Raw genomic sequence first — 25,361 nt, 5'->3', positions numbered from 1 at the left:
TTATCCCAACCTCCCTGGTATCATTTCATTGGAGGCTGGGTGGTCCCTAGAGCCGCTTTATGCGGCGAAGCGGCGACAAAGTCGGAAAACCTGTTTCTATCATGACCAATTATACCCAGCCTAACTACTTTACTATTTATAAGGGCGTGTTAAATGAGTTTTGAATCATCCTCTAGGCCCATATGTGTGACTTTGTCAACGAGATCAAGGCCTCCCGGATGGTGCAGTGGTAGCGTCGTCGCCTTGTAATCAAGGGGTTTCGGGTTCGATACCCGGTGGAGGCACATAGTGGTTCGGATTCCACTTTAAACTGTAGGTCCAGTCCCGATTAGCCTTACTGTGCATAAACTGTACTTAAAACACCAACTCAATCAATCAATCAACGAGATCAAGAATTACACACACATACATTATATTTGTGTGTGTGTGTAACGGTAGGTAGAGGGGGGCCTTTGGTAATATTTTGCGGGGGGGAGGGGGCAAGATTTGTAGATCCGGCACTGACCTTCATATAAGAACCATACTCAGAATAAGTATTTTTATTTATTTCCACACGTATCCACGAAAGAGAAACACTGTAATTTATGTTTGTTTAAAAAATAATTTTATTTTTGTGATAATGAAAAAATCATAATAATAAAACATATACACAATAAAACCGTTGAAGTAGTGCTCTCTTGTCGCGCTGTACAGGTTAGTCGGCGGGGAGGGGAACGGGAGGGGGTAGGAACATGGAAAGAGGTATGTTAGAGGGGATGCTGAAAGGTAAAGGTTCTGTACGTAGTACTAGCGTCTGCCTGCGAACGGATTGGCCGCATCTTCGAACTTGATCTGGGGGACGAATCCGCTCTCTCCATCGACGTAGTAGGTGACCGTCATCAGTCTACCGTCGGGCAACCAGACGAAGTAGCTACCGTCGACTCTACCCGTTTCTGTTCCTACCTCGTTCTGGCCGAAGTATGTGTCCGTGGGCTGGTCCTCGACTTTGTACTCGAAATTGTACTGAAAAGAGAACAATAAAACGATCCATTAGTACTTCAGGGAACGAACTTGCCTTATGTTCTACTAACATCTAGAAGTTAAGAGAAAGTTCCTAGTAACAGATTGTATGTATGTAAACTATACTCGTTGTGACTTTCCTACCGATCCTAAAAATCACTGGAGCAGACTTCAAACAATGTTAGTAACATCGACATAAACGTCCTACACACGAGCTCTCGCGAAGGCAGTTCCATAATTTTCTCATAAAATTTTACATACACGTGAAAACGGTATATTGTGCTGGAAGTTGGAGGAACGCTAGGAGATATTATCCTCCCAGTTAGGAAAATTTTCATGAAGCATCCCCCAGCTAAGAATTTCACCTTCGAGCACTGAGTGTGTACATACATAGATATTTCGGACTTTGCCTATTGCGTCGAGACCTTATCGAGCACCCCTCGTATGTACAGTCTCCGTCTCCCCCATCTTTCTCTGTATGTATGTACGTATGTGTATTACACACACACACACACACACACACACATGTATATACATATAGTATATAGTATGTATTGTATATACAGGGTGTACCAAAAGTCCCATTACCCACCCACCCCCTTTGAATTGTAGACAAACCTGCAAAATGTTATTTTAACAGCATGCGTATGACGTGAGGATGGTATACCATTAAATCAGACCAAAGACCACCATTTGCTCCAGAGGATCTGTGTGCACACTGCCATTTTCATGGCACAGTATTATTCACCTCACAAGATCTGACACAAGATGTCAGATCTGGATTTCAGGTGGCCATTTTAAGAGAATACCTCAGTGATGTGTTCAGAGACAAATGGATTGGATGAGGATCGCCAAATTTACCAGCACCTCAAAAAATGGCCACCCCAAAGTCCAAATCTGACATCTTGTGATAATGCGCTATGGGGGCACATCAAACAGAAAGTCACCCATAATCGTTATCAGACAACTGGGGAACTTCAAGAAGCTGGTCGCAGCGCGTTTGCTTCCCTCACGCCAGCCATGTTACGGAGGATTTCACATCACACCTGGAGTCGAATAATACTGTGCCATGAAGTTGGCAGTGTGCACACAGATCCTCTGCAGTAAATGGTGGTCATTGGTCTGATTTAATGGTATACCATCCTCTCATCATACGCATGCTGTTAAAATAACATTTTGCAGGCTTGTCTGCAATTCAAAGCCAGGGGGGGGGGGTAATGGGACTTTTGGTACACCCTGTACATACGTACTATAGATGTACTATACTACATATACATATAGTACGTATGTACGTATGTTGTTGTTGTATGTGTGTTTGAATGTGTAAAGGCTTTGAAAGTAACAAGTTGGGAGTTACTTTTTGAAATAAATAACTGTCACTCGGTTACCTTTTTCGGGTAAGGAGTAACCAAATTAAGTGTTAAACTTACTGTTTTGTACGTTTCGACAATAATGAACAACATTTTGGTTTAATAAAGAATAGAAAGTAAACTTCCATATTCATAGTATGTTACGAGGAAGTGTTTCACATCGCGTACTATATTTTTCAAGATTAGGAGTTCACTTTTTAATGTTCTTGCCTCTATAGTTTTATATTTAAATGTATGAAGTTCATATTTTAGATGGTCAACTGTAAAGGAACAGTTCGCTTTCAGGTCATACATGCAACACGCTTGAATTAAGTAACTCTAGAAGTTACTTACATTGTTGGTGAAACATGTTTCACAGATTATATAATTCTTTTCATTCAAATCAATTATTCGATCGATTATTTTTCCAGAATTGCCACCTATGACATGGTAGGGCCTTCCTTAGGTTGAAGAGAATGCCTGCACGGTTAAAAGTGGTTCCGACTTTCTTCCTCTATTTGGTACTCCTTTGTTTGTTACCACAGCTTTGAATACGTGCAGCTGGATTTATGCTATGCTGTTATTTGCCGAGAGCAAATTCTCCGGTTTCGATTTCCTGTAATGGGAGTCGAAAGGACTCCACGTGCCGCCTTTCAAAAGGTAAAAAGACAGTGAAGATCTGCAGCCATTAGTTGCTTATTTGAAAGAAATTGCAGCCTTCTCCAGAGAATGCACAGATTCATAACGTTAACGATTGGAAAAAGACTTTTTGATGTCTGGGAAAGGCTCGGTTTATCTGCTTATCAATCATGAGAAGCGTTCAACCCACTTCCTTGTGAATGTCCTGTACCGAAAGACAAGGGAAGGTGCATGATGCCATTTCCTCGTAGCTCACGTGGAATGCAGAAATGGGTTAATTGTGATTTCGTTTCATGCCGAACTGTCAAGTAAAAGTAACGAGATGTCTTCCTTCTTCCTATCCCTCTTCTCTGCGGTGTGGGATTTGTTCCAAGGAGGTGACGTGGACATTGGAAGTTCCTTTGTTTCTCGTTCTGATCATGAAGATCTCGGTGAGACACTTCCAAAGTCCGGTAAGTTACCAAGATGAAAGTAAGGCGTTGCAATCACAACTTTCAAATCACACAACAAAGCTTGTTGTCCTGGCAAATGGATCCTCGACCTGGGAGTTTATCAACGTAACGCAAAGTAACGAAATACTGTCACAATTGCTCTTGTAATTTAGCGTCACCAAGATAGTTTAAGATATTTTTTTTTGTAATTTTCTTTGTAATATTATACTTTTCTTTCATTGTTTTCAATAATTTCCCTTTCTTCTGTAATGGTTTAAATGTTGTTTTCTAATTTCCATATACTAAGATTTCGATGTAAACATGGTTTTCGATGTAAACATGGTTTATTCGCCTTGCGAATAAAATATATTGGCGAAAATGTACACGTGGATTTAATTTGCAATTTTTTCTCAAAGTTTCATACATTGCTGAGTGGGTGAACTCGCACACCTTCCTTGTAACTAACAAACGTAATAAAAGGTGTTTGACACCTGGCAAGTTGCTTGTTAACTATAGTACTATTTATTTTTAAATAATGTCATGATATTGAGTTTGGGCCAATGAAACCCCCATCTCCTCTGCGGAGTTCAGGAATTGCGCTCATTTCAACCCTTACACACACACACACTCTCTCTCTCTCTCTCTAAAACAATTCTTTTGCTAAAATGTTATTGAACACATTGGAGAAAATTTGCAAATTTTGCAGAGTTCGGCACACAATACGTGCAGACTGTGCTGATAGTCTCCCTAAAACGCTATTGCATAAAATGCTAAATTTGCGTTATTTCTCCACTTACGATTAATAAAAATCGCATGTAATTTTATCCATACACAATCATTCAACAATTAACATTCTTCGGCGCTAGCAAAAATGAGAAGAGCCAATCAATAGCAGTTAATGCCATTTTCGAAATCAGTGGAGAAAATTGCTACTTTCGTTTCTTGTAAAAATTGCATTAGGAGCAATGTAATGTGGCACTATTTCTGGAGGGTCCCGTGCCCGGTATCCCTTGTCATGCTACGCCAGTGGCTACCACCACGACATCAGGGAGGTCCAAATACCTTCCTCAAATCGTAATTTGACTCATTTTAACAATTACATTTACGTTACATTCCTATGCGGAAAACTCCGCAAATTCAGTTTCCGTCATTCTGACAAATGTGAAGTAAGTTATCCTAGATACAGCGGCCATTATACCAGAGACACTAGCGACAAGTTTCTAATGCAGAACTTTCAACATGGGGAAAATTAATATTATGCAAGATCCACTCTACTTTTACGATACGTTTAATTTTTCAGTGTTGGTAGCTCGTGGAAAAATTCTCACGCTCATAGACTCTTTATGAGGTGGATACGAGTTTCTTCTAACCGTAATGAGGATTCATGTTACTTACTTACGTGCAATACTATGTTGCAAGTTTTTGTTCTTAAATAGATATATATTGGCTAAGGCTGCCAGTATTAACTAAACAAACTCTTGCCAAGTCCTGCCAAGCGCCTTTATGTTGTTTGAAACGTGGCCAGCTCATCATGTCACATCGCCGCTGTTTCCTGACTTTCAAGACCTAGCTTCTGAATTGTCTTCACGATGCTGGGTCATGCCATGATGTAAGACCGAAATTTTGGAACTTCCACCGAAAATTAACCCAGTACTAACAAAGGTGGGAGCGCTAACCATTTAGCTACGCGATAGCTCTCACATCCCAAGGCTTCCAGTGGGGAGAGAATGCTTTGAAAAGTGCCACAAGATTTTTAAAAAATAGATGTAGCTGTATATGTACTGTAACAAGAAAAAAATATAGAGCTAATATCTGACATGATTTGACCTAAAATTTACTACTGAATTATATACAGGGGAGCGTCAAGATTCTGTTAGTTCCGAGTCTCGACATACATAAATCCGGACCTGATTATATCTTATCCTCTTAACAACGTTTAAAAAAGGAAACATTGTCAAGATTACTTTTAATTCCAACTCATCCTTAAATAGACTAATCGGGACTGAGCGTACAATTGAAAGTGGAATCCCAACCACTGAAAAATGAACTTCCAAAAGAGGAATCTAATACGGAACTTTTTGATTACAATGCAAGGAAATTGATAGGAACTACACTATTGGCGGGTCTCCCCGATGGGGTAGCGCTAACGCTGTCGTCTTGTAATCATGAGGTCACGGGTTCGTTCCCAGTGGAGACTTCCCTGTGGTTCGGATGTTAATGTAGGTCCGGTTATTAGCCTATCTGAGCAAAAGTTAAACAAAACAAACAAAATAAAAACAAGCTAATTAGAATGCTCTCACAAAATTGAATATTATCAACAAATTTCACACAAATATCCATCCTTCAAGATATTTCCAATCGACCCGGTGACCGAGGACGTTAAGTGGTCGACTTCCGATTTTACCACCGAAGTTTCCGTTCTGAGTACCGACCGGGGAATTGGTGTTCTTTATAAGTGTCCCTTCATCAGTTTCATCTAATCATCATTCATCGTCGCGATTAGCGAAAAGAGGAAGAAATGCGACGTAAAATTTTAAAAAATATATAAATACCCTAATAATTAAATTTCGTGTTCTTCTTGAGGTCTGCCCATAAGCCTGTCGCCTTGTATTAAAGCGTCCCTCGTTCGAATCTTAATGGAGACGCCTGGCATAGTGGTTCGGTGAGGTAAAGTTCCCCGTATACATTTCACCGTGCCATGAAGGCACATAGTGGATGCAGCATTCTCGATCTCATCTATCTAGGAGCTAATGTGATCAGCACCATGCTCCGGCTATCTTTACCCGGGATTCTCCCAGGTACCCATTTATTTGAGGCTGTGTGAACCCCAGAACCGCTTTATGCAGCCACCCAGCGAATCGAACCTGGGTCTCCCGTGTGGTCCTACCGACTATTAGCTTATCTGATCGTAAGCATGACTTACAATAATTTTGGAGTATCTGCCAAGTGGTCGTTATAGAATGTAAGAACGCCATTAATAAGTAAACAATTTTTCTATATTATATACAAGGGAGAGAGAGGTGCCATGTAACCGCTATATGCTTCCTTCATGCCTCTCGAGTGCTCATCGGTGTGTGGTAAAATGTTAGCGTGCCAACTACCCGTTAAAATCCCTGGATGGTGTAGTTCCCGCAGAAACAAATAAAGAAAAATGGTGCTTCCTATTGCAGAACAGGAACGGAAACAAAAGTCTTCCCTGATGTTCGGCAAATTCTGTCGCGTTGCCTTGTAAAAATGTCTGCCGGTTTTGACCAATACGAGAATCACAAGGAAGTGCGTGTCGCGTTGCGACGACTTTAACAGGCCCCAGCGTTCCTCAAAGTCAATCGCCGTGCAGGCAGTGGTGCCACAATCTTTGGGCAGAATTTTTCCTTTATAAAGTGTAAAACTTTCCCCATTTCATATAATTTTCCCTTTGTATTGGGCAAAGGCATCTTTAATCACGGACGGTCTAATCAGTTCAGTTCAATGTGGGTTCCGATGTGCTTCTCCCAAGAATTGAATCGGGGACCTCTTGATTACAATGCGACAGTTATCATCCTAGAAAGTTCAAATCCACGATCAAGTAATGGCAATAATTTTAAATTATATTTCTTCAAACAGACAGACGCTGACTTTTGGCGTTACGTTGCTTGTTGTACGTACTTATGTCTCATTCTACGTCAAAACCCTTACAGCATCTTGCTCCGGCACCGCTCTGCATATTTCTTTCCTCTTCATATTTTCCAAACACAGTAGATAGTTATTATTTTGTAGATACAGTCTTCTTCCTGGGATGAACACGCGCTATATACATCCCCCCAAAACAGAGACGAATCTCTCGCACGCACTTCTAATTTCTTGCAATGGTACGATATATGAAATAGGTTATAAAGGTGTCACAGTGACAATAACTTGTTATTATTTCTACCGTTCAGCGTTCGTAAGAGAGTACGGAAAATATCAAGCAGGAAATTAACTTCAAACTTTGGTAACGTGACCAGTGAACTTTCGAAACACCTGTTTTGTCACCAGCTTGAATTTTGCATTGTTTTCTTATTTGGCGTCGCTTCTCTTATATTTTTAATTAATCGCGACAATAAGGATGATCGGTGATTAAATCAAATTGATGAAGGGATGCTCATAAAGAAACCCCCATGATGAGGCAGTGGCTCGCAAGTGGAAACTTCCTTAGCAACACTGGACGCGCTCAACCACCGAGGTGTGATCAAACAAGCGTAGAATTTTATTCTCGAAGGAAGAAATAAAAAACTATGATTTTTGATACGAAATTCTATAATTTGCGAAAAATGTTCGTGACATATTTTTTTAATTATGATCATTTTAACATCTAGATAATCAGAAAGTTACAGGAGTCAAATTAAAATTTGCAATTATGGTATCTCTAATGCTTACTTAGAATGATTTATTGGAAGAAATGAAGAGAGAAACATTTATTCCACCTAAATAAAGGAAAGGTGAACCTAAGGGCACGCTGGAAGTCGTTCTCCCAATTTCCTGTCCTTTCGAAAAACAGCTAAGACATTCCAAATTCTGAAAAAAGAATGCATCTCCTCAGAATTGCTTCTACAGCATTCAAGTGAATCTTCGTGTGGTTTGCTTTAGCTTTTGTGTAGACTGTAGACAAAGGCAAATATCTCGATGAATCATTTGATTGCTCTAGTGTAGGCATGAACGTCCGTAAGATTTTTTCAGGGAGGAGCAATGACGTTATTTTATCACGCTGAGAGGGGGCAACGGGGCACATTTTCCCACATAATTTTGTTGCACCTTCAATAAACACTCCAACGGTTTGAAGTTGTCATTTTCCAGTACCACCCTTGTAATTGCCCGACCCTGTGGCCGAGTGGTTAGCACATCGCGCTGCGACGCCAAGGGTCCCGGGTTCGAATCCCGGCCGGGCTTGGTTGTTTGTGAATGTCCATTCATCAATTTCATCATTTCATCACTCATACCCATCTTCGCAAATTAGCCAAGAGGCACAAAACGCGAAGTAAAATAAACTAAATCAATAACAATAACCCTTGTAATAGTAATAGTGACTGAAATAAAATTATATAATTTTAGTATGGCATTAATTTATTTGGGGGAGCGTGCCCCCTTGGCCCTTCTTCGTAACGGATGTGGACGTAGGCCGTTGTGGACGTGATGTAATCAGCACCACGGTTCTATTTATGTGTGACCTCAGGTACCCATTTTATGAGAGGCTAGGTGAACCCCATAAGAGCCGCCTTGTGCATGGACGTGTTCTGAAAAATTCCCTCCCCGTGAATCGAATTCGGATACCCAGCATGGCAGTCGGGTGTCCTACCGACTATATCACAGCGAGTCCAGAAATTCTAACGTGATGAAAATTTTAAGAACCTTTCACATTTTTGAACTTTTAAAACGGACTTTGATGGCGCAGGCCAAATGACCAGCGCCTACTTAACATGCGAGTACGATACCCTCAATTTTACTTTTAAAATTATATGAAATTTCCCTCTTCGTATTAAATTTTACCTCACTTTCCCTTCAGAGAGGGATATTTACCTACTCATGACAACACTGCGTGTAAGTATTTTGTAGGCCGCGGTTAATTCCCCCTATGTGGCGACTTCCTCCTTTTTTTCCTGAAGCTCCTCTCAGACAGAACAACCGAGGCGGCCTTGATCTCCTTCCCAGGGCATCCCCGGCGTGGAAGGAGATGTATAGCCGAGCCTTTCCTTGTTTCATCTCACCAGGATGTGTGCTTAACTTGGCATTTGTGCCAATGCGTCTTTCCAAAAGAAGGTAGATTTTTACTCGGTGGTTACCTGTGTTCATTTACTAGCAATCAGTGTTAGGAAAGTTGTTTTTTAACAGTTACATTACTTGGTTCAAACAGTAACTGACTTACACAATTACCGTTACTGGTACTTTAAAAGTAACTGTATGTTACATTTACAGATACTTCCTGCTGGTAACTTTCTTGCAAACAAATTACACGAATCAGTGATCATTAATTGTAATATAATAAATACAAAAAAATACTTTCATTTAAGTCTCTGTTAGGTAATATAAGTCTGACAAGATAAAGAAACGAAACACAAGATACAAGTCTTCGCACGCAATTAGAAATGACGAATTGGAATAAAGCGTGGATGTTCTAAATGTAGCATGCAACAAAATCTAGATTACACGAAAATCCTTCCACCTTAGCATCCAGAGAATACACATAATTGGAAATAGAACTGTCAAATTTAGCTCCTCCCTCACGTTAAAAATTTTCAAGTTAACATTTAGGTGTCGTTAAGTACTGTAATAATAAATTTTGACAAAGTTACTTCTATTGCAAAAATAAATCTGTTTCAACTACAGCTACCTACTTTTAAAATAAACTATAGTTACGGTTAGAATTCTCTAAACAAGCAATTGTTACTTCCAAACACTGACATTAATTTACTATTAATTTTGTCGATGGTAAATTCAGTACTGAAATCGCTATAAATTAGATAATTGCGAAAATTTTGGGCTGCATCATTTTTTTAAGGGAGAAAGGGTCCAAATCAGTGGTGGTTTAAGTAATGGTATTAACTCAAGAAGAGGTGATGGAGATCATTATGATCTTGTCGTGTTGTAAAAAGAAGGTATCAACGAATGTCGCTCAGGTTAACAAGTTAATTAATATATTTCGAGAAATCGATGTAATTGGTACTCATCTTTTTAAGTCCACTATAACAAGAAACATTTCTGCTTAAATTATATAATCGTTAAAATTACGTTGATATTTCTTGTGTTTCTCGTGAAATTCTAGCCCAATTTGATGGTGACTTGAAAACCTTTCCATTTAGAAAAAAATGGTTGACACCAAGTTAGCGGATATCAAGATTGTCACCATGTTGATAACATGTCATAGAAAGTTATCATTTCCTATAGGACCAGTACCTTTGTTTCGTCTTTCCCTATGCATATTTGTTTTAAACGGGTTTTCCAAACTTATGGATTATAACAATCGTTACGACTCCAGCAGCATAAGGATTAAAGATATATTGAAATTATGTATACGAATGTGTTTCTCGCGAAATTGTAGCCCATATTGACATGATCACTTTTCCATTTAAAAAAGGAAGCTTCCTCCAAGATGGCCGCTATGTTGGCAGCATACCCTCAAATGTTTTCTCCCTTTTCTTCATCATATATACCAGGACTTTTGATTCGTACTGATGTTCCTGTACTTACGAGCCTCTCCGATGTTGTTGTGATAACCCTGTAGCCATGTATTTAGGGCCTCACGGATTCGACTCCCAGTGAGGCACATTGACCAGGGGTTAGGATCCCAGATTAAACTGTAGTTCCAGTCCCCATTAGCCTATCTGTGCATAAAGTGGACTTAAATAGAAACTCGTATATTTAGGGTCTACGCACACAGACGGAGAGAAACTGTTTTTTACCAGTCGTTACCAGTATCTACTTAGTGGGCACACAGACGGAGAGAAACTGTTTTTTACCAGTCGTTACCAGTATCTACTTAGTGGGAGATTTATGCGTTTTCCTGATTGTAAATCATCTACTTTTTACTCGCTGCAACTGATTGTAAATCAACAACGTCATTCAGTAGTAAGTACATTTTCATCCGACCTTATCCGTGAACGCGAACAATTGTAAATGTGTTGAACACAGCCAGTCACGACTCCAATTACACCTAATGGGGTGCTATTCCAAACAACATTTACAACGCATTGTTTGGACTTCTTAATTCACTGCAAAATACACATTCATTATGCAATCTAGCGCCCATATCATTCCGAGAATATGAATTTTAATGTGATGCGACCCGGTGCAGTGGCAAGGTAAGTGAAATTGGAGGCGTGAGACTATTTGCAAACCCGAGACCTTGGTGCGGGAAGATCTTGTTGCTTCGGTGAAAGCAGTGGGAAAGGCGAAGTCGCTCGTTGCGTCATTGCGATAAAAAAAGATAAGAGAGACCAAGATTGTATCTTGTTGCTTTTTATAGGGCTTTCAGTATTATCTTTCGAGTGCACTGCAATGCTTTTTAATTAACGTCACCACGTGCATAATGAAGTGAACCTCGCCAGTGTTTGCAGGTGGTCGAAACTACTGCATTAGTTGACTGTACATTTCGTCCGGCATGTACGGGGGTTGTCCAAAAAGGAATCCCTCTTCCTCTTAAGCAGGAAACCCATTACTAACAGCTCCCATTTCCAAGGGGCAGATCATCATAAAGAGTGCGTAGAGATAGAGGTGAGAATAAACGGATGCCGCAAACGCAAACACAGATATTGAATGCACGATATATTTATTTAGGAGAGATTGATTTATTTAGTTTATTTTGGTTCGCTTTTTTTGCCACTTTTGGTTAATCGCGAAGATGAGGATCAGTGATGATATGATGAAATTAAAGGGTCATAATCGGGGGTCATTTTAAGGGGGATTTTGCATTTACCACTTTGGCTTTCCCAAGTTATTTACTGCTTTCATTTGAAAAATTTTGATTTTCTCAAAATATCGGAAGGGGCTGTAACATCAGCTGCTCCAAGTGGCGGCGAGGGGGCAGTTGCCCCCACTTTTTGCCACTTTTGTCCCCTCACTATGCTAAATCTTATCTACAAAGGGAAATATACTGTCTTTGCCCCGCCAGTTTTGGCACCTTTTCCCCCGGTTTTGGAACCCAGTCGCCGCCACTGGCTTGTCCCCTTGTGTACGCCAGTGATCACTCTGCAAAAACTCACAAATGAATTGACTTTAAAAATTATATCAATTTTGTCCATAAATAATCTGCTTCCTATGTCTGAATAATTTGCTTCATTACGCAAATTTGGTTTACGTACATTTTGAAATCTCATGCCGAGATCGAGAATATTGGACACTTAAGTGTCGAAGGGACTGATCTCGTTACGGCCTCGGAACCATCCCTAGAAAACGTCGAGAATAATTTGATCTAACAAATCTATTCTGATCCCGGTCGTAGAAATCCAGGCCTCCGCCCCTTTGATCAACGGAAGTTTGCGCCTCTCCCCGCCAACCACCTCTGTAGTTAGCATGTTTACTTCTGTGAAGCATGGCTTCTCGTGTTGGTTCACAACCATGAAACTCGGAATGTAGCATTGTTTTTCTCGAACGTCCCCCACCTCCCTTGTCTTTTGCCACGTGCTCTTGGCTTTTCCGCGTGTCGACGTCTGATCAAGGACTTGGCACTGTAGTCTGACACGAGCGACATGGCCTTCCTGTCTTGTTTCGTCTCACGGAGGTCGCATTTGTTGGGAATGGAGTCTCGAGCTTCATAAGCGAATGGTAGAAAAATGACTTTTCCCTTCCAGACAGGCATTTGTCTACACACAAGAACGAAAATCATGTCATTTGACACATTATAATGAATCGACCGCGCGCGATAATTTCAAAGAAACCAAAATTTCACTTTTAACTGTCAATTAATGCACCAAAAATGCATTAGCCTTGATTTTGCATTTCGAGTTCTCTGTACATAAATACATAATTATTTCTGAGTAGGAACAGTGGCGTGCCTAGGATTTTCGAAAAGGTAGGGGTGTGTACTATTTTTTTAGTAGTCCTCATTTTGCTATTTTCTCGCCTTTGACGTTCTTTTTTTTAGGAATACTTGGCCAAAATGGGAGGGGTATAACCCCCACTAATCACACCCTTGAGCACGTCACTGAGTAGGGACCAAGTGCCTCATACATAGTAATAATGTATGTTAATAATATTAATTGATTGGTCTATTATTAACAACAATAATAATTATTACATGACTGAGCAAAAGAAGGTATCAGAATAGAGCGATAACAACACGTATTCGTTGTCCAGCTTAAGCCCACTAACGTTCGTATAAAACAGCTGTTCTACCAAGGAATTTAATACCAAAGAAACTATGAATGGAATATTTAATGAATAACAGAAAAGTTGCTAGCTCCACCTGATGAAAAGTAAAGTCCGTGATCAATATTTGAACCTAGGTATGCACATAATTAATTATTTGTACTGTGCATAATATGCACTGTGAATACAAAACTATGTAATAACATTATAATTCCTGCCTTTGTATAAGCTCGTCAGAGAAAAATAAACTTCATATGTTTTGACTGTTTTGAGTGACGTATTTTTTCAGGTATAAGAGCTCACTTTGAAATTTCTTACCTCTGTAATTTCAAATTTCAACATAATAGATCTGTTAAATTTAATGAAAATTAGTGTAAATAGTGTAGTTCATGCAAGCAAAACCTAAATCGGGTTATCTAGAATGAAGTAAACTGCAAAACAGTTTACTTCATTCATTTACAGCTACTTTTAAAATGAACAGTAACTAGCAGTTATATTTCAAAAGCAGTGATACAATATACCTTAAGATACACGTATCAATTTTTTTGGACAGGAGAACCAATATGATACCAATTGACGCTATACGGTCTGACAAACCTCACCGTCCTATATAATTAAATGCAAACGAACCTCATTGTATTCAGGAGACCGAGAATGTTTTTTCCCGAAAATCTATTTTTTTTGGCAGCTATTTTTGTTGTTTCGTAATTCACATTTTCCTTTCGTCCGTTTTGCAATTCTTACATGGTCTCCTTCGTGGTACTGAAAGATTGGATAATTGTGGCTTCCTGTGATTGTCTTCAGCAAGACGTTACGCAATATGCGTTCGGAAGATTACTTATTATGCCGTCTTCATAAATGAAGCTAATTAGGAGGAAAATGCGTTTTCTCAAGTGTGCCAGAATCAAGTAAAGCGTGGTTGAGAGCTACCGTGTTGCAATGGATTCAACGGCGCGTTCTTTCTGGCACACAAGAAGTCTAGAGGTGTATAGGTCAAGAAGCTCTTGCTTCCTCTATAACATAGTGACCAACGCTGTCGCCTTGTAATCAAGAGGATTCCGGTAGGAGTAGGTTACATATCGGTTCCGACATTTATACTGTAGAATCAGGGTCGATTAGTATATTTGCAGGGGTAATGCGTCGGCATGGGTTTGAATCAGCGATGTGCTTCCACGTGTAAACAACTATCGTCTACATTCTTATTGTAGACATTGTAGACTATGTAAATATAAATGTTAACTCCGGGCTTCTCCGATAGCGTAGTGGTAACGCCATTGCCTTGCAATCAAGGGGTCCCGGGTTCGATATGCGGTGGAGTGGTTCGAATGCCAATTTAAATTGTAAGTCCAGTCCCGATTAGCTTATCTGTACATCAAATGGACTTAAAAATTCAAAGAAACAGAAAGCGTGATTTTAACGACGTACGTTGTAGGATTGAAATAGAATTATCCCCGATTTCAATTGGTGAAGAAGGCTTACAATTACAAGAATCTACTGTGTCATACATGATACATGTATACTATTCTCGTGATTGATTGAAAAATGAATTACCATCACGGTTGCCACGTGTTTATTGTCTGCATTTTCACTTTTCCCAACAGTCGATGCTTGAAAGAGAATGGAAATTTTTTGTTTGTTTTTTCTTGTCATATTTCTTTGGTGTAGTCACCATTGTCTATGTAGACTATGTAAACTATAAACCAAACTTTAATCACCATCGTGTATGTAGACAGTGTAAACTAAAAAAGTATCATAATCTACGCATATATTACGCATAGATAACGCATAGACTTGTGGTCGATGGCGCATCACTGTTCCGAATATGCTATAGACAAACCCACTCGATTACAGTGTTTACGCTTAGATGTAAAACTTGATTAAGAGAAAGGTGCCATTATTTGACACCTTTAAGGAATTTATCTGCATAATTCTATGGATCACGTCCGTAAGTTATAAGCGATTCTTTAGAAATATATTCACTGTAAATAACACACCGTACGTTAGAGATTTCTTGTTTAACCCACAATATTGAAAATTCCCAATAGCCTCTCTATTTATTTTACATTGTTTAACCATAAACCCTTACACGGAACCAGTAGTTGATGTGTTTAGTTTCAGATAGTTTCAGTAGCTGACATAATTTGTTATTATGGAAAATACTTTAAAGTACAGTTATGTTTATATACTTTTAGCGATTTTCATGTTAGATTACGATAATTTGACTAAGGGGGGAACTTGCGTTCCAAGTCAAAATCAGTTAGAAAACAAAGCATTACTTGCCTACGACATCTCTCCATCTTAGGTACATACGCGCCGCTTTCTGTAATTTTGATAACTTTGTCAGGATATATTTATTGCAAGTAAATACAACCACTTCACCAACGTGCTTATGGAGACGGTCAAAGTTGGAAATAGAAAACTTGGTTGGACTTCAGGCACTTCAGTAAAAAACAACCGTTTCTCTCAACTCGGTACTTGATATGCATATTGTTAACTAGTTGGCACTATGAACTTCTAGAACCACATTGATGTTGGAATATAATAGGTACTAGTATTACCATTTCATATGAACACCCGCTTTGTACAGCGTTAAAAACTATTTTTATTGAGCTGAAGTTCGTGTTAGTAAGTGGTAGAAAGAGTGTCGAGTATTGTATTCAGTGGTTGGCACCCATGCCGTACTATACCTATCTCATTGAGGTAAGATCTTTGTTTTAACACAGATAATTTATTATAGAGTTCAAGAAGCACGTTTCTGAACCGAAATGAAACAAACCCTAGGAGTAAAGTCTTAAGAGAAATCAGGTCCAAGCTACGCAACCTTCATCACAAGTAACACCCTGGCTATCCATCGTGCAATATTTAATATACATGGATTGGATTTAATGACTGATGGATGCATAATATTAATAACAATGCATAATTATATTTATTTTTCAACCAAATGTGAGCTTTGATGAACCTTATTATTTAACATTCTTTCATAAGCTGTTGGAAACTGTGTGAACTACAGTATACTGGAAAGAGTGCCAACTACTGGTGCCTTTCCTTTTATTGTAGGCATACACATAGATGTAGCAATAGATTGCATTGTCTATACGTAGATGTGGAAATAAATTAGACTCTCGGCGTACAGATTAAATTGTCTACGCAAACATGTACACATAGATTACATTTTCTACGCGTTAATGTAGACCATCTCTGAGATGGAAACACTAGAATAACGGCTGTTGAGAACATGTATTCACAGATTAATATTTGTGAAAATTTCATCCCAATATGAACAAAGCACAAAAAATCATAATTTGAGGACCGATACTGCTCGGGGTGTCTGTTGCGATATGAATATATGCTATGGCGTAATTTTCTTCCTCAACCAACGAATTAAGCGAAACAAAAATGTAATTGATGTTACATCGTTGTATTCCAGACTGTTTTATTGTGTGTTGGGTGAAACTCGAAAAGAAATTACGTAGTAGAGACTCTAAGGCACGTGCTCTACACCTCCAAGGTAGAAAAAGATTGAATCGCGTTGTTCATCCTCACATACTTGACTTTTTTCTTGTTTTATTGCTATGGAATTGTGAATTCAGTCTCTGGGATTTCTTGTTATGCAACGTAAATTGTATTTTACGGCCTACTCATTGTTCGTCTTCACTTCCCCCATTTGTACGCACTCGAGGGTTTATTCATGTCATTTGCATTGTGCGTGTTGGAGTCTCTTCTCGACTTTAGGTCAACTGAGGCAAGGGAAAGCTGTTGTTTCCTTCTCGATTTACAAAAATCACTCGTGTTGCTTTGTTGCTTAACAGTTGCTTTATCGTGAGACGAAATCTAATTTCCGGTTCTTGTATCACTGATTGTTGTTACGAAATTTCGACGAGGAATAATTTTTGTACACTTTAGTGGCCGCGGTGGATCAGTCGTACTGACTACCATGCTAAATGTCCTGGGTTCGATCCCCGGCCGGTTCAAATCTGGGATCTTTTCTAACGTTGGAAGCGACCCCGGCGCCCACCCAGCGTCGAATGACATGGGTACCTGGGGGAAACCCTGGGGGGGGGGGGGTAAAGGCGATCAGGGGCGTGATGCTGATCACATCACCCCCACTCACGACCGGATCAAGAAAGTGTGGGGCGTTACCCCCACACCCCCTACCCGCCTTCATGGTGCAGTGCTAAACACAGGGGAGCACTTTACTTTTTTTTTTACACTATAGAAGGATTTTTTTTCTTCACATTGTTTCACATCTATCAACACTTCCAAAATCTCAAAAACCTAAGGTTCTGTCTGTATGGGTTTCTATATTAGACCATTTTTTTTGGGGGGGGGGTAATTTACCTCACTCTTTCAGCTCTCTTGGTGAATCGAGACAATGAGGATGATTGGTCTACCACCACAAATAAATTTTTATTCCGTACTTGATTTAATTTGTTATTCTGCCACTTTTGGCTAATATCGACGATGGAGTTGAGTGATTACATGATGAAATTGAAGGGACACTTACGAGGAGTATCCATGCCCAGGTCCGGATTCGAATCCGAGACCTCTGTGGCGTCATAGCGTGCTCTACTAACCACTCCGCCACGGTGACCGGCTCATTCCGTACTCAGGATTCGAACTTAACACCCTTGACTTCATTGTCAGGATGACGGCTCGGGTCTTGTTTGATTAAAGGTAGTTGTTCTAGAAAATGTCGACATTGTACGGATATCAGTCTCACTTTATACTTAATACAAGGTATTCTTATCGCTCTAAAGTTTGTTATTTGCCATGCCTAGTTAGTGTCTTAAGAATAAAGCTAACTTTTCTCTATCTTCGTGTCTATATCATATCTCTCTCTCTATCGTTCTCTGTAATGTGAAAGAAAGGCAGATGAATGGTGTGATATAACAGTGCATTTTCTCTATCTCTCTTCCTTTTTCCTTGTCTTCTCTTCCAATATATTATTTCCCATTTTCTCCGTCTTCATTTACCCTTTATCTTACTCTCTTCTTCACTCTTCTTCCATTCCCTCCTCTTCTCTTCTCCGTTCTTCCATCTCCTCTTGTTTTCCCGTCGTGTATCTCTTCTTTTCTTCATTGTTTTCTTTCCTTTCTCTTATTTCCCTTCCCCTTAGTCTTCTCCTTTTTTCTTTTATTTTCTCCCTCTTTCATTCTTCTTTCTCTCTCTCATTTGAGACATACCGGGAGGGGGAGATGTGTGATTATTTAAGGACAAGTCATATGTGTTTTTAATGTGTAAATGTTTTAAATGCATTTACATGTATTTAGATGTATGTTTTAGTTACTTGATACACTAGATACATTTTGCATTTTGTGTCTGTTCCGTTCGAGACACAGAAGAGAACGAGACAAGAGTTAAAATGTCGATACGAGATGGGTTTTCTCTTTCGTGACACGAGAGACTGGACCCTTACGTTCTGGCACTTTTTGGTCTGTCTCTGTTATGTCTGACAGCTCGTTGATGAGCAAGAAAAATGTTGTTTCCTATCATGTAGTCTCGTTAAAATACAAAATATGAGACGTAAATTCCACATCTTCAACCTGGTTATTATATCTGCTCTTGTGATGATCTCGCCACCTCAACCTGTTCCAGTGTGACCTAGTTTCAGCTTTCAGGAATCGGCCATTATCCTTGAAATCCTTGGAGGGTATCTTGACAGACGTTTCCATGGCCAGGTCCGCCCTCTTCTTACCTGGAACTTTTTTTACGGTGAGGACAGATAAGAGCAAATTACAGAGATGCTGCAGGATCATCTGCGTTTTATGAACCATATTTACGAGGGGATGGAGGTGAACGGGGCAGTGGCCCTGGGCACCGAACGAACAAAAAGAGAAAAAAGTTGGAAAAGTGTAAACGTCGCGGCGCTTGTTAAAACTATTGTATAGCTCTGTTGAATTAATATTTTTGACGGTTTGCAAAGAAACAGAACTGAACATGTCTTGTAAGGTTTGCAATGTTACAATACAATGCTTCTAAGAATCACACAAGATTAAACTTATTGCCTACAAATAGTCACTACATACGATTTGTTCATGTTTGTCTGTAGCGATCAATGACTACGTGTATGTGTTTGGAGAGGGGGGGGGGATCGGGAACTGAAAATGGGAAATCCTTGTATGGCGTTCTGATGAAGTAATTATGACGATATTACTGCATTACGAGACATAAAAATATTTCCATTGTTGGCTGATAGTTATTAATACTATACTGTAAATTACCCCGTCGAAGAGAGAAATTGATGAGACCAAATGAACATTTCGAACTTAGTGAGCTTTGCTATAGTTAGGAGACAAAATTAGTTTTGTTGTAGAAGCACGTGAATAAACAAAATTATACTATACTCACATATACCTATATTTGTGTGTCTACGTATATATATATATGAGGGTTGATCAGCATGCTCTGCCCCTGACACACTTCCAGTTCTTGGAGGGAAAAACATTTTCGTGTGCTGCTAGTCTATCTTAGTCAGGAACACTCACCAAGTTTCTTTGATCTCATCCTTTTTGTTTTTGTTTTACGTGTGACTGAAGTGTGAGAGATGTAAGCTTTCCAAAGAAGATGGAGAAAACGGTTATTCGTGCAGTCATCAAATATTTGCTGAAAGAAAACTGTCACCAACGGACATTTATATTGACATAAGGAAGACAGTAGGGGAGTCTGTCGCCTCATGACATAGTTAAAAAATCTCAAAAAATACCTTCGTAGAAAGGGTTTCAGCGGCGATTCTGAAGTGATGGAGGATGTAAACGTATGGTTTCAGGAGCAGTCGAAGATTTTTTTTCGGTCCAGAATTGAAGTCCTAGAGCACCGATTGATAAAGTTCATTGAAGTTGCAGGGGACTATGTTCGAAAATAAGAGTAGTGAAATGGGCGGGCCTCTGGCAAAGCCTTCTTGGTCAGGGAAAGAGCATGCTGATCAACCCTCGTATATAAACCCTCTTCCTCTCCTCTTCTTCCTCTCGTCTCGAGCTTTTACGTATATGCTCTCACCTTCTGTCAGTTTCTCTGCGTTTATTCTTCTTCTCTTACTTCCTGTCTGACTCTCGTATAGACTTTATACACATATAAACTAATCGGGACTAGACCTACAGTTTAAAGTGGATGTGCCCCCGGTGGAGGCACATTGCACAATGGTTCAGATTCCACTTTAAACTGAAGGGCCAGTGCAGATTAGCCCATAATATGTGCATAAAGTGAACTTACAACAAAAACTCTCTTGTAGATTTATTTCTCTTTCTCTTTCCAGTTTTATTTCTCTTCCTTTTTTCTCTTTCTCACGTTTTCAATTTCTGTGTCTCTTCCTTCCTCGCTCCCTACCCCCCCTTTCTGTCAGGCTTATTTTATTTAACTTTATTTCTCTCACTTACTGTCTCCATGCCAGTGGACATCTACTTTTCGTTTGCCTTGAAAATGGCATTTTTGACTGTATGCTTGGATCAGTTCCATTTTCTTACTAAACTACGTACCAGCTAACTGTAGACCAGGCGAACGAGAACAAGTCTCTGCGCAAGTAGTCACGCGAGAGGGCTCCACCAATGACCAGTGAGAGAAACGGGATTGCGTAATGGATGACTGGAGTTACCCGCTTTCCCTACTTCACTCTGTAAGTGTTGCAAACTTTTGATTGATTGATTTAGTTTTCGCGTTTTGTGCCTCTTGGCTAATTTGCGAAGATGGGGATGAGTGATGAAATGATGAAATTGATGAATGGACATTCACAAACAACCAAGCCCGAGCGGGATTCGAACCCGGTACCCTTGGCGTCGCAGCGCGATGTGCTAACCACTCGGCCACAGGGTCCGGCTGCAAACTTTTGAAGAGGATAATACCGTACGCACATGGCAAACGAACCGTATTTTTGTCTCTAGATCCGTACGCTTGGTTTAAGAATTTCTTAGGGAAATATTAGGGATAAAACTGCAAGTGCAAATTTTGACAGATCGTTCATTTAGCGTACGGACTAAGATCTGGACCGTACGTCCGTACATGTCCCGCTCTATAGTTAGCTGGGACATGGTATAGATCGAACCTCACTCTCTTTGGCTCTAAAACTTGCGCAATTTGGTGAATTGTTGCAGATCTTACTCAGATACGGAGGATAAAATATCAGACTTCGCGTTGGAAGGGAAATAAATACGCTAAGTATAGTTAGGAAACGCGTGTATTCGTAGTGAGTCGTGCAGAATGACGGGAATGGTTCTTATACCGTATGATACATGCACTCTCTGGTTTACACGTGGAATAACGTGTAACTACCGTGTGGTTCACCTAGGGATGGTATCGAGACGAATCTCGATTTCACCTTCATTCGAGACCGAGACCAAGCAACAAGACAAGACCCTTTTTTTTTTCGGAACAACCAAAGAATATATGCTGTCATGGCTGTCCTTTATTCCATCTTTTCCATGCGTCGTTTTCATTTTCTTGTAGCTTATAGCTCAGCAGGTTTTCAACTTCCTTCCTCAGTCTTGGAAAATATTTTGCTTCCCTTCGTCTTGTGTTGATGATTTATTTACTATCGTTTATCTTCAGTTCTCTGTCTCATTTTCTTGTTTGGTATATCTCTCTCTCTCTCTCTCTCTCTATCTATCTATCTATCTATCTATCTCATCTTTCTTTGTATCACTCTTTCTCTCCTCCGCACCCACTTCTTTCTTTCTGTATGTAACTATCGCTCTCGCTTCTTTATTTATGTTTATATCTCTCTCGTTTCTTTCTTTGCCTGTCTAACTCTCGCTTCTTTCTTTCTGTTTGTTCCGATCTGTCTCGCTATTTTTTATTTCACTCTTTCTCTCCCTTCCTTCTTCTCTATCAGTTGTTTATCTCTGTCTTTCTCTCTCTATCTTTTTCTTCCTCTTTCTCCACCTCCCCTTTGACGTCTAAAACTAAGCAGTCACACGCAGAAGACAATAAAACTTCAATGATGCTAGAGATCGTGAGAGAAGATAACAAAAGGGATTCATCCAAAACTGACATACACATTTCAACAAAAATTTTAGAGCTTGTCTTTCACTTAACGTACATTTGAGAAGGGTATAGTTATACAAATAAAAGTAATGAAATCCCACAATAATTTAGGCGCACATTAAACTTTCGCACCTTCCTCGTGTTCGTTTCAGTCGCGTTTTACCTCGATGGACATGATTCGTGCTACTTTTACGTGTCGAAAGTGAAGCGACACTATCGGAATATGATGGTAAGGTTACACAATATTCTTCGCATTGGCATAGTTAACATTCCTCCAGCAACTTGGAAGAAAGGTCAAAAAATATTTTTACTTACCGGCATTGGAGCATGGTTCTCTATTTCGTTCCCGGAACGGTCTAGCTGAGGTCTAGCCACTACCATCGTGACCAGGGCGAATGCAAGGACTCCTACGTGTCTCAACATGGCGTAGAATTTGTGAAGTACAAGATGAGGAACTCTGCAAGGCAAAGAATAATATCATTATTAATATATCAAGCCAGAATAAATAATTTGATATGAAAATAAAAAAAATCCGATTTGCATTAAAATTCTTCGCAATTGGAAACACTATTAGATCAGAAGGAACTGTAAACAATTTTTAATATTTTCAGATTTGTAAAACATTATTTAGGATTGGAAGTAGGAAAAGACTCTCAGATCATGAGAGTCTGTGGATAATTCTTCATCTATGGGAGAAGACTATGTGATCATGATAAATTGGGAAGGATTCCTCATCTTTGGAAGATATGACATGGTTTCAGATTTGTAAAGACAATTATTTAACAAAAGTGAGGAAAAGTTAGGGAAAATTCAGCTCAATTCAGAAAACATCCTTAAAAGTTCAAGTTCTGTATATTAGTGTATTTTCCAAAGGAACCACTCACGGTGTAATCTGAATCTTCTGTGATATACATCAATATCTAAAGGTAAAGAAAGAACTCAAAAAGATATATTACCCATTTTTTTGATACCTAACTTTATTAATAAATTCTCTTTTAATTCTTACCAGAGAACGCATTATATTTCGAAATGTACTTAGGGGTCGATTGTAAGTGAAGGTGGGTCCTGATGTCCAACCTCACGACCTGCTGCTAGTCACTCATATGTGCGAGTGCTTGCGTGTCTTTGTATAAGGGACGTAGTGGTAATCAAAGGATCTCAAGTTCGATTTCCGATGGAGGCAGATAGTGGTTCGGATCACACCTTACACTGTAGGTACAGCCCCGATTATCTATTCTGTGCATAAAGTGCACTTAAAACAAAAAGAAACTCAAATCGTGTGTGTATGTGTGTCACACACACACACATGAAGGTAGGGAAGTATATTTTTTGTTCTCCATGGCCTGTGAAAGTTTGTCGATGTTTTGCTGCAACACCCGATATGCGCTTGCGCCCACACGCACACACACACTCACGCACGCACTTACATAAAAACACCGACAAAGTTTCACAATGTGTAGGAACATCAAGGCGAACAAGTGTTCATAGTAATATTTTTCTTCCTCAGGTCCCTTTTAAGTTGCATACTCTGTTCCGGGGTATCTGTGGAACAAGGCTGCGCATAGCGGCAGAGGAAGTGGGGAGGGAAATTGAGTGGGCAATGCGAAGCCGTACACGCTGCTCTAAAGGCTAGTATCAACAGTCCCCTCCACGTAATCCCATTCCCTCTCACGTGTTCATTGGTGGAGCCGTCTCGCGTCACTACTTGCGCAGAGACTTGTTTTTATTCGCTTCCTCTAGAGATAACTGAGACAGAGTATAGTAAAGCTACCCCTTGTACATTGCCTTCCGTTAGGGCCTCCCGATGGCGCAGTGGTAGCGTGGTCGCCTTGTAATCAAGGGGTCCCGGGTTCGATACCCGGTGGAAGCACATAGTGGTTCGGATTACACTTTAAACTGTAGGTCCAGTCCCGATTAGCCTTAATGTGCACAAAGTGGACTTAAAACACCAACTCAAACCAATTGCCTGCCGTTAAAACACATATGGAGGTAGAGCCTCGAACATGAAGTCACAATAGGGGTTCCGGATTAGCATGGCTGTTCTTTGTGAGTGTCTCTTCATCATTATATCACTCACTCATAGTCAAACCGGGATTCGAACTTGAGGCCCTTGGTGTTATAGCTCGCTGTGCTAACCACTTCGCCACGGAGGTCGATTGATTGATTGAATTGCTTTATTTTACTTCACCTTTTGTGCCACTTTTGGCTAATTTTGCGAAGATGAGGATGAGTGATAAAACTGATGAATGGACAATCACAAACATCCATGCCCAGGCCAGGATTCGAACCCGGTATTCGAACTAGGTATTCATAAATCTGGCAAAATTTTATTCGCGGCATTATTAAGTTCCTAATATATTCAGAGGCCACAAGATGTTTGTTGTCTCTAACAGCCAGACAGATGGTGATATAGTTTTTGTTCCATTGATGATTTGGCATGCGTATCTCCCTAAGCCGAAGAACCGTTCACATATTCCCTGATCTGATAGCCTTTCCCCATTTTCCAGTGATGAAAATTGCTTTATAAATGCATTTCTCTAACTATAGTGAGCTTCAGTAAACTTATTTTTATGTACAGTTTCTGCACAGAGAGGCTAACCGGGACTGGATCTTCAGTTTTATGTGTTACCAGATTCACAAACTTATGCGAATCGGGGATCGAACCGGGAACCCATTCCTTGCCTAGCGACCTGCACTTTCACTAAGTTTCAGAAAAATCCTTTCACAACTTTCTGCATAATACTGTCGAGGGGCAAATTAACAAACTAGAATTCGTTATCGATATCGAAGAGAGCGTTGTTGGAGTACACTCACAAATTCCCATTCTGCACACAATTCCTCAGCTTCCATCAACAAGTTATACACTGTAGAGTCGTACACTTACCAGCACCTGTGGAACAAGTCACTTCTCTCCTGGTATAGTTAAAATAATGTCTTATAAAAGTCTGCGGCTGCAAATGATGAGACCGCCAAGTATATATATTCCCAGCCATTACGAGCGTAGGCCAATCCGTGCGGAGCTTTTGCAGGGCAAGGTTACCGTTTTGCCAGGGAAGTGAAAGTGAACAGCATTGGCTGGAATTTTTGGAAGCGACGTAGGGATGACTTCCTCCATAGAGCGTGAAATGAGGAGAGAGAGAGAAAAAAAAGA

At 39.9% G+C, this 25,361-nt stretch overlaps 2 protein-coding genes across 3 annotated transcripts in view; one reads left to right on the top strand and one right to left on the bottom strand.

The window, feature by feature from the left end:
• Positions 1–25,361, top strand: part of LOC145988871 (putative ATP-dependent DNA helicase HFM1) — a 357,472-nt gene that overhangs the window by 89,116 nt on the left and 242,995 nt on the right. The gene's annotated exons all lie outside the window — the stretch shown is intronic.
• Positions 572–25,175, bottom strand: LOC145989452 (pro-resilin-like). Its single transcript, XM_083124798.1, has 3 exons — positions 25,095–25,175; positions 22,526–22,667; positions 572–1,002 (listed from the first exon to the last, which is right to left on the bottom strand). The coding sequence occupies exons 2-3, from the start codon at positions 22,631–22,633 to the stop codon at positions 787–789; spliced, it is 324 nt and encodes a 107-aa protein (XP_082980924.1). The 5' UTR covers positions 22,634–22,667; positions 25,095–25,175; the 3' UTR covers positions 572–786.

Source organism: Lepisma saccharinum, chromosome 6 (assembly GCF_977018435.1).
Source record: "Lepisma saccharinum chromosome 6, izLepSacc3.1, whole genome shotgun sequence".
Lineage (NCBI taxonomy): Eukaryota > Metazoa > Arthropoda > Insecta > Zygentoma > Lepismatidae > Lepisma > Lepisma saccharinum.
Note: the sequence above shows the minus strand (reverse complement) of the source record. Positions and strands in the feature narration are given on the sequence as shown.

Excerpts from the sequence above, each read along its gene's own strand:
- LOC145989452 (XM_083124798.1), bottom strand. The coding sequence starts at position 22,633 with ATGTTGAGACACGTAGGAGTCCTTGCATTCGCCCTGGTCACGATGGTA. Across the intron at positions 1,003-22,525 it reads AGAACCATGCTCCAATGCCG|TACAATTTCGAGTACAAAGT; the intron begins GTAAGTAAAAAT and ends TTCTCTTTTCAG.